At 49.7% G+C, this 10,017-nt stretch overlaps 1 protein-coding gene across 1 annotated transcript; it reads left to right on the forward strand.

Moving 5' to 3' along the window:
* Positions 1-395: 395 nt before the first annotated feature.
* Positions 396-7,929, forward strand: trarg1a (trafficking regulator of GLUT4 (SLC2A4) 1a). Its single transcript, XM_066695983.1, has 3 exons — positions 396-1,591; positions 7,244-7,370; positions 7,606-7,929. Exons 1-3 carry the CDS (start codon positions 1,172-1,174, stop codon positions 7,614-7,616), a joined length of 558 nt encoding a protein of 185 aa, XP_066552080.1. The 5' UTR covers positions 396-1,171; the 3' UTR covers positions 7,617-7,929.
* Positions 7,930-10,017: the final 2,088 nt, after the last annotated feature.

Consider the following 10,017-nt stretch of genomic DNA (forward strand, 5'->3'; position numbering starts at 1 on the left):
TGATTACTACTCTACTAACCTGCGTCTTACTATAAATGATATATATTCATTCATACATTATGCAAAAAGGATTATCTTTTGATACTTCCAACTAAGTTTTATAGAAATATATGGGAATTGCCCCTTCCCAAGAATGTGATTATTCTGTTTGCCGTGGGGAAAAAAAAAATCTATATTGACATTGACATATCAATAAATCAGAGCTAAAAGAACCCAAACCCTCTTGCCAGTGAGCAGAACTCAACACACACTGCCAAGAGAGCTGCCCTCGCTTTCTGCAAGACCTGAACGGCGTCATTTCAAGTGAGGGGGAAAAAAAGCAAGCAGCTCGGGTAACTGCCCTATCAGTGAGCGCATCCTCTGTGGGGAGTCCCGGGTTAAGCGCGGGAGGATCCCCGGGGAGCCGCAGCCTCAGCCAGCAGGCGGAGCAGCGCGGAGCCGCAGCCGGGCTCGTCCTGTCTCTGCCGCAGCATCAGTCCTGAGCGGCGGCGAGCGCAGACGCTTGATTTTGCTTCATTTGTTTTGTTTTTTCCCCAGCAAGACGTGACTTTGCAGAAGGCGGCGCTGGCCGGGCTGTGTTGAAATGGACATTGTGACATGTGTGTAGCATGTGTGTAGCATGTGTGTTTCCGTCGTGCCGATCACACCCTGATGTGCTGAGAAGTGTGTGAGAGCAGGGGGGCACTTGGGGGTTTCTGTACCGGGAGAGGAGGACCCGATCCCGTTTGGGCTGAATGGATCTGCGGGTCGCCAGCGAATTCACGGCACTGGAGAACCAGGGGAGGATGGGTTCCCTGCATCCCCAAACGAAACATTATTTCTGATTCCGGTTTTTCGCTTTTGGGGAAAATAATTGTAATAATTAGAACAGCAAATCAATCCGCATCGGACCTGCTCTTCTGTCTGAGGGGTGACGCGTATTCAACTTACTGCGAATGGCACAATTACTGTCAACAAGTAAGAGAAAGCACCTTTCTGTCCTCATCTGAAGGACAGTGGACCAGCACCTACATACAGTAGATTATATATAAGATAGAATAAAGCTGTCACGTATGGGAATTTAAGGTATTTGGAAAAGCAAGCAAACATAACCAAGACCTGCTTCATTTTTACATCCCGCTGATTGATTAATTGATTTTTCGGAGTAAGCGCAGTTTGCCGGCTCTGAGGGATGGCGATCAACACCGACGCGCACTTTGAGAAGAGCAACCTGGGCGAGAGCGGCGCGGCGCTGCCCGGCGACTCCCAGGAGACGGAGAAGCTGCTCAGCACCGCCGCCAGCAGCGGCTCGGAGCCGGTGAGGGGCCAGGAGGGCGTCCGGACCTCCGGCTCGTACCGGATCAGCGTGAGCAGCGAGAAGCCCCCGGAGCTGGACCAGAATGGGCACAGCGGCCCGGTCCGGTCGAGCTCCTCCGGGCAACTGTCCGGCGCGCCGCTGTCACCCTCCCGGGTCAGCCTGAGCCGCACCTCCTCCACGGGCAACACGGCGCAGGAGCACCCCAAGCCCCAGGACTACCTCATCCTGTCCATCTTCTCCTGCTTCTGCCCGGCCTGCCCGGTCAACATCGTGGCGCTGGTGTACTCCATCATGGTGAGTGAGGGCTGCTGCTGTCGGTGCGCAGGAGGCGAGAGCAATACTACTACTACTACTAATATTAATCATTATAGGTGTTGCGTTCGATTGCAAGATTAAACCCATTTAATTGTAGTTGGACAAATCTTAATTTATCATAAATAAAATAATATAAAGGAAAAAACTACACATTTTAAAGCAACAGGGGAGGAAGACGTGGGGACGTGAAGATTTCATTTCCACACCTAGTCTGCCCCCCCAGCATCCACTGATCCACTGAAGCCGCTTTCAAATTGCGCGCAAACAGATGCGCACAGACCGGAGCGCAAATAGCAAAACACGGCAATCAGCATGAAGGGGGAAAATGTTCGTTTGTTTTACAGAAGCCAGAGCTAAATATCAATGCATGTATCTGGCAGCTCGATGTGGCTTGTGGTTCCCCTGGAGCGAGTTGACCATTAGTGTGAGATTGATCTGTTCCCAATGTGCGCAGCGCCATTAGACTGGGAGCCAAAACCCTGCACAATACAGCTTCACTTAATTACTGTGTGTGCAGCCAGGTTAGGCTTGCCAGAACATGCTGCTTTTCTGGTTCTTAAGACACAGCAATCGTTCACACTTGATACTGTGTGTTAAAATATAGACAATGCATTGATCTATACACAACAAAAACAGAAAACATAGTGTCTGATAGAAATGTGCCAAAATGTGACTGCTGGCTAAATGAATTAATGATATTGTGTGGAAGTGTCTCACCGACAGGGTTTTGTAAGGGAGGGGAGGGTGCTGGCCAGTTTATTATTCAGATGGGGTTGCGTGTGTCTTCAGCTCTAAGGTGGTGGGGGTGGTGGGGGTGGGGGGCTGTAGCTAGACTGGCAGGGTTTTGGGGATGTCAGTCCACACAAGCGACAGTGCAGTTGTGTCCCCAGCCGGGCAGGGAAAGATGTTTGTTGTTGTTTTTTTCATTCTTTTAGATATTTAATCACTGTTGTTGTTGGGCTCTGGGCATTTAGTGTCTCTCAGCAGAGTCATAGATCTGAAGCCTGAAGCACAGGGAGGGCCTGATTCTCCCACCCAAAATGTAAGTGGGTACAAACTGTGTGATTGTCCCGCTCCTTGACCCATCGGAGACCTGCAGGGTGTGTGTCCCGGCCAGCGTTCAGGCCCACACAGCTGCTGACTGTGTCCACTTCCTCGTGGAGAGCCCGTGAGGCTGACTTTCGGGGATGGGCATTCCCCGAAACCTCCAGAGATCTGGAGCACATGGCATTGGACTGTCTACAATCCGATGCCATGTGCTCAAGATCTCTGGAGGCATCGGGGACGTCCCGAGGAATGCCCATCTCAGCACACTACGATGTCATATGAACCGTCTTCTTCAGTAACTGTCTGGACGCACACAGATTGCCTGATGGGATCGAGTTGATTAATGGGTGGGAGTCTCCCAAACTTGCTCTATCCTACAAAATGCATCAGGCCCAGCCACTCACTTGACAGCCTTGTCCGTCCCGCAGTATAACTGTGCATCAGTGAGGAAGACTCCCGAGCCGGGCGGCACCCTGAGCAGTTAATCTGGACCAACTCCCGGAAGCAGCCAGCTGAGAGCTCAGGCAACAACTCCCATCCCCCTGGGGAGACGCATTATGGCTGAATACCCAGCCAAGTACCCGCCCTGCCCATTACCAGACCCTGAGAGGAACCAATTCCAGCCTCTAACTCAATAGAAGGCGAGAAAACCCACTTTAGCGTTTCTGCAGGAGGCGAATTGCTCGAGTTAGTCGTGCGGCGCACTTACATACAGTGTCTGCAGGAAGGAGGTGGAGGAGAAGGGGGCCGGGGGTGTTTGGCAGGCTTTGGTTGAATTTTTCTTGGTTCTCGAGGCTGCGAGTGCAAATTAATCTGTTTGTTTGTGATTCACACAGAAAATTAAAGGGTGAATAGAAAGGAAAAGCAAAAAACCCTTCCCGCATTGCCAGACGGATGCAGCAGTCTGTCACAGGATAAACACAGAGGGACTCGATTAGCGGCCGTAAAAGAGGGCTGTCATTGTTTTTTAGGAGACAGGGGTCCCCTCTCCGCTCTCACACCACGGTGCTCTGCTCGTGTCGTATCCCTGCTCTCTGTCTCGCGCCGAAACCCCCGTGGCGTTCAGAAGAGGAGCACTCTAAACATTTTTCCCACATTTTCAGTTTCAGCCACATCGCTGGGGAGTTTGTTCAGATTGTGACACCTCTCTGTGTGAAGAAGTGTCTCCTTGAATGCCTTGAAGCCCAATTTCCATTTGTGTCCCCTGGAAAAGCTCCTCTGGTTTGATGTGGTCGATGCCTTTCATGATTTTGAAGACTTGGATCAAGTCCCCACGTAGTCTCCTCTGTTCCAGGGTGAAAAGGTTCAGGTCCTCAGTCTCTCAGTAGGACATTCCCTTCAGACCTGGAATAAGTCTGGTTGCTCTCCTCTGAACTGCCTCTAGAGCAGCGATATCTTTCTTGAAGTGTGGAGCCCAGAACTGTCCACAGTATCCAGATGAGCTCTAACTAGTGCATTGTACAGTCTGAACATCACTGCCCTTGTTCTCAACTCTACACTTTTGACAATATACCCTAACCTTGTGTTTGCCTTTTTTATTGCTTCCCCACATTGTTTGGATGGAGAAAGTGAGGAGTCCACATAGACTCCTAGGTCTTTCTCATGCGTTACTTCATCTAGATCTGTACCTCCCATAGTGTAATTATAGTGGACATTTTTGTTACCTGAATGTAATATCTTGCACTTGTCCACATTGAATTTCATTTGCCAGGTGTCGGCCCACAACTGCCGAAATTATATCTGCTGAGGCACCTATTTTAGTATTATCTGCAAATTGGACAAGTTTGCTAACTATCCCAGAGTCCAGATAATTAATATAGATTAGAAACAGCAAAGGCCCTAGTACTGATCCCTGTGGAACTCCACTAACAACCTCACTCCAGTTAGAAGCGACTCCTCTAATCGACACCCTCTGTTTCCTACACATCAACCAAGTGGAACCTTATCAAAAGCCTTTTGAAAATCTAAGTATATAATATATGCTTTCCACATTATTATTATTTATTTATTAGCAGATGCCCTTGTCCAGGGCGACTTATAAAATATAGACTTACACATATCAGCCCAGCATCGCAGAGCCACATCATTTCCGAGACCGCCCCCCCGTGTTGTTCCTGCAGTGTCAGCACAGGGAGACGGACAGAGACAGAGACAGAGACAGACAGGCAGGGGGCCACAGCAAAGGGTATCCCTGCAGGGCCACAGCAGAGCGCCGTGGTGTCGTCAGGCAAACCCTTGATGGGATTTCTGATCCCGTCTTTCTCTTCCTCTTCCTTCTTCTTATTCTTCTTTGTACTAGTAGTCCTAGTGGTCACAGTAGTGCAGTAGTAGTTCACCAGTGAAGTGTGTAATCTGGTGAATAAAAATATCTAAGAAATGAACAGACTGGTTGACCGGGCTTCTTGTCCTGTCTTTTTTGTTATGGATTTCACAATTGGATTTGCAGGATGTAGTGGTTTTCAGACGCAGTAATTGTATTGATTTTGTGTAGTGTCATAAAGCTGCAACTAAATTCCAGTCTGTTATTTAACCGTGCGGCTCGGCAGCAGGACAAGGCGCTCAGAATCCAGGCCACCCCTCGGTTATTTGCGTCAGTATGATAATTAATAAAGTTATGTAAGTTTCGGGCTTTTATTCTTGTTTTTTCCCCTTTGATGATTTAGAAGGGCGTGTCCAGACATTATAAATATATTCACATTGTATTGGAAAGCTATAAATATCTGATTTTCAGAGATGACTAAAAACTAAAAACACACACGTCCCCTCTGAGGTGTGAATCTGAATTCATTATTTTTAATCTTAAAAAGCTTTCTAGACTTTTATACACCTGACATCTGCAGTAGAGCTTGTGCTGAAGTTCGTCATTTTGCAGCTTTCTCTCATCTCAGCGCCGGTGCTGATGGGTTTGAGGGGTTTTACATTTTCGGCGCGTCGCCTGCGTGTTTCTAAATCACCCGAGAGCGAAGGAAAACCAGACACGGAAGGAATGATTTTTTCCACGGTACAAATCCAATATACCTGTCCATCTCAATTTCAAGATCTCTCTCTCTTCTCATATATATCTGCATCAGTTTGCACTACAATCAATCTAGTTACAGTGGTATCTGTTTATACTGTCGTCTTCAATGAATAACAGCAATTCATGTCCCACAGATCTGACTGGCTCTGTCATGCGAGACGTTCAATGGACCGGACCGTTGAGCCGGGCCTGCGATCCACGCTGCACGAGGACTCGAGCCAAATATATATTTATATTGTTTAAAGTGCAGATTCCAGTTGACTGACATTTTGTTGAACAGGAGCTGGCGTCCCCCCCCGACTCAGAACAGAGATGGCTCAGTGAACTCGCCCGGGGCGGTGCAGAGGGGTTTGGGACAATTAGCGTTCTGTGTTCCCAAGTTCCCCCCTTCCGAGCAGGAAAATAACAGAATGGATGATGCATTCTCTGCTGCAAGGGCAACTGTACAATTAGGTAGATCATATGATCCCATATCAGATATATATATTTTAAAGATCTCCACTCTGTTAAAACGCACAGACCCGGCCGCCAGCACCGCGCTTGTCCCGGACGCCTCGAGCATCTCCTGTTCTGTTGTGTTTTTATAGCCGTTTAGTCAATTCAGTTGTAATACTCGTGTCTACTGAGCCACAGCTTTATTTCGCCGTCTCTCTCGCGCTCGGATCGGCCCGGCTGGTTGAGGAGACGTAGATTCACCCCTGAGGGCGCCGGGACGGGCCAGGGCTGCAGTTTCATTCATTTCACTGCGCTCTCTTCCACAGAGCCGCCGAGACTCGGTGCACAACGTTAATGAGAGGAGGCTGTAGAGGCTTGTGTCTTAAGAGCTGCACGGGGCAGCTGACCGCCGCGGACTCCTCAATGAGAATCCAATACCCGTCCATTAAGACAGAGCCTCAGAACAAGTGACTCTCTGAAATGTAAGCCCCCTGGAGACCCTGTGGGAAAATCTGGCTAGGCGTCCGCCGACTCCTGTCACTCAGAGAAGCATTGATACTGCAGCAGGCGGTGCAATACTGTCATGTGCGAGGCATAGAGAGAGAGAGAGAGAGAGAGAGAGAGAGAGAGAGAGAGAGAGAGAGAGAGAGAGAGAGAGAGAGAGAGAGAGAGAGAGAGAGAGAGAGAGAGAGAGAGAGAGAGAGAGAGAGAGAGAGAGAGAGAGAGAGAGAGAGAGAGAGAGAGAGAGAGAGAGGGGAAGCCTCACTGCCTGTGTGTGCCTATGTGTTTGTAGTGGGGCTATTGACTTCAGTCTCTGTTTCCCGGTATTGATTCGTTAATGCAGTCTTTTGGAAATGAAAGCCCCAGAGACAGGCTCAGACTAATGGGCAGTGGACTGGGCCGGGACCCCCGCTAATGGATACGCGCTCCTGTCAGCCTCGGGCTCCGCAACTGGCAGCCGGGTGGGATGGAAACACAGGCATCCTGCTGCCGAGGCTCCCAGACACGTGCGCTTGCGTCCCCCCCGGACCCCCGGCACGGCCCAGGAATGAGACGGACAAAGTGTCTTTCATCGGTCATTTTAACCAAACGCTCTTTAAACTCCCTACTCTGTGTCCCTCTCTGCACAGTCCCGGAACAGCCTGCAGCACGGGGACGTGGACGGGGCGCGGAGGCTGGGCCGAGTGGCCAGGACCCTGAGCATCATCTCCATCTTCCTGGGCATCTTCATCGTCGTGCTCTACTTCCTGGTCACAGGTACCTCCTGGCCCCCAGCACACACACTGCCCCCCCCACGCCAGGCCAGCTCTCACAGTGGGATCTGCGCAGTGTGAGGCGTCAGTAGTTTGTCTCTGTGGCTCCCAACGCACAGGGACGGTGTTATGTACTAGTATGCTGTTGCCCCCTTCTGCCACCCTAACACACAGCTCCTCCTGTTGTCCCTGTCCTAGTGTTGCCTGATGTGTGTGTGTGTTCGTCTCTTTGTCCCCAGAGCTGGACTAGGAGCCACCAGGAGGGACGGCGCGGCGGACAGTTGGAAGAAACCCAACCAGTTTCATCCGCATGCCAGATACAGAAAGCGGAAAAACAATAAAAAAATAAACATTTCCACCCGTTGCTAACAATTTCCCGGCCCCGCGCAGAAAATACACCTCCTGCCTGGATACAAAATGAACCGAAAACAACAAACAAACAAACAAAGAACAGTTACTACTTTAATGCAACCCGAGAAAAGCAAGAAATGCATGCAATAGTTATCATCTGCTTGTCGAAAACAGAAAAAAACAATTGTATCAATAAACACCAACGCAAGTAATCCGACTTTGATGTGCTGTGTGTCCGGGGGCTGAAGGCAGCAGGACAGCGTCTCCACAGCCTGAAGGACCATGACGGAGGAGAGACGAGCTCAGAGAGGACGATCTCAAAGCAGAGCGTCTTGAATGGGGGGGAAAACGAACACATTTCTGGACCAAGGGACTGTGCCGTTGAATATTATACAGATATACTCCTGATTGACTCATTGCACTAAAATCTAACTATAGAGATTAGATATATACAGTATATATTCGTGTACATTAAAAAAAAGACAGAAAGGTAAACTGTTTTGTATATGCAGCCCGGAGGGGCAGGGCGACAGATCGAGGTAGACTGGACACGAGCCCCCTGTCCGGGCGTCAGTGACATCGATGTTTTCGCTTTTTTTTTTTCTCCTTTTGTATGTTTTTGATGAAAAAAAAATGACCACCTGCATGCTTCTCCTGGGTGTAGATACGGATTTCTTTCTTTCTTGTTTTCTGGGTGTGTTTTGTTCTGGGGTCCCTCTCAGCTGACATGACTGTCTGAAGGTCCCTTGGGGCCCCGTGTTTGCCGTCCCCACTCCCTGACATTGCACTGAATTGCTCTGACTGAGGACAGCAGTGCCACCCCCCCGCCCGTGGCGGCTGCTGTCGATGTTCTGTCATTTTCAGGCTCTGGGTGGGGCCTGCCGTGACAATAATAATGCATGCCACCCCCCCCATCTTTTATTTGACTTGCCTGCCAGTTTCTCCAGGTTATATATCACCTGAATGTAAATAAGTCAAGAATAAGGAACTCTGTCGTTTTTCACGTCCATGTTTGCAATCGATCCTTTGACGACGGCCGTCCCTGTCTTTCACCACAAACCTGTCTGTGATGAACAGGGCGTGTGAGCAAACCCTCGCCGATTCGACACCCGGGACAGTCTGCGCTTGTGGCTCACGGGTCCCTGACTGTCCCTCCCCACCCAGTCCAGGGGCGGTGTGTTCACGGCCCACGCCACGCTTCAGTCACGGGAATGAGACCGGGACAGCAGCTGCCAGGAAGTCCGACACCTTTGACAGGATTGGGGACCCTGAGCCGGTGTCTACCTGACTTTTTCTTTCTTTCTTGACGGGGGATGAATTATGGCATCCTGACATGCATGCATACACATATATATGTGTATATATATGTATATGTATATATGCTAGTTAAATAAAATGCATTAGAAAACACACTGATAGATAAAGATGGATTTGCGCTTGAAAATGATTTTGTCATGGGTGTTTCTAGACTAATTATTATAAAATACTTTGATGTTATCATGCGTCGCTGATTTTAGTGTGGAGATTAGAGACTAAACTTTGCAGGAATTTCTAGGATAAATACATTTAAAGGGAAACATGCAAAGTGTCTATATACATATGACGTACACTGGTTAAAATGAGAGAGCACTTGCTTCCTACTATCTGTGGCATCAAAAGGCTGAGAGATTCGTCGGAGATGCTGGGCTAAGGAAGGCGGCCCACCCAGCCGTCCTTCAGAGACGAGGATCCACACATGGTCAGATCAGATATGATCTAATTTTCCTTCTCCCAGAGAGAGGAATACACTTAGCACTCCTTGAGAAACACAAGGCGCTCACTGTGAGTGACGGCCCCAGATCGGAGGGTCCTCAGTGGTCTGCTGTCCCTGGTCCAGGTCTCTGCACCCTCCAGCGCACTCTTGTTCGGGCACAAAACTAGGGGGTCCGTGTTCCTGCTTTTAAACTCATCTTTATCTGTCGCTGTTGCTGCCGTTGTTGTTGTCCTTATTGGTGTCTGTGATGTCAGAACAGCGTGAGTTGCTGCTGATGTCACTCCGGCTGTGACCCATCGTCGCCGGCACCAGGTGGGTCTTCTCGGAGACACAGGACATGCCTTCAGTGTGAGGATGACTCCAGGGGAAGGAGGTGGTCTCTTCTGGTGGGCAGAGTAGGTTCTGGTGGGTTCCCTGCCCACCAGAAGAGACTATGCCGCTTGCCTCAGCTCCACACTGGACTGTTGGACGCAGGTGTGAGCAGGGTGTGGCGGGGATAGGGAGCACTGAGGGACCCCCAACAGCGGCCAGGTGGGATCGCAAGATT

This window comes from Amia ocellicauda, chromosome 22 (assembly GCF_036373705.1).
Source record: "Amia ocellicauda isolate fAmiCal2 chromosome 22, fAmiCal2.hap1, whole genome shotgun sequence".
NCBI classification, from domain to species: domain Eukaryota; kingdom Metazoa; phylum Chordata; class Actinopteri; order Amiiformes; family Amiidae; genus Amia; species Amia ocellicauda.

Excerpts from the sequence above, each read along its gene's own strand:
- trarg1a (XM_066695983.1), top strand. The coding sequence starts at position 1,172 with ATGGCGATCAACACCGACGCGCACTTTGAGAAGAGCAACCTGGGCGAG. Across the intron at positions 1,592-7,243 it reads CGCTGGTGTACTCCATCATG|TCCCGGAACAGCCTGCAGCA; the intron begins GTGAGTGAGGGC and ends CTCTCTGCACAG.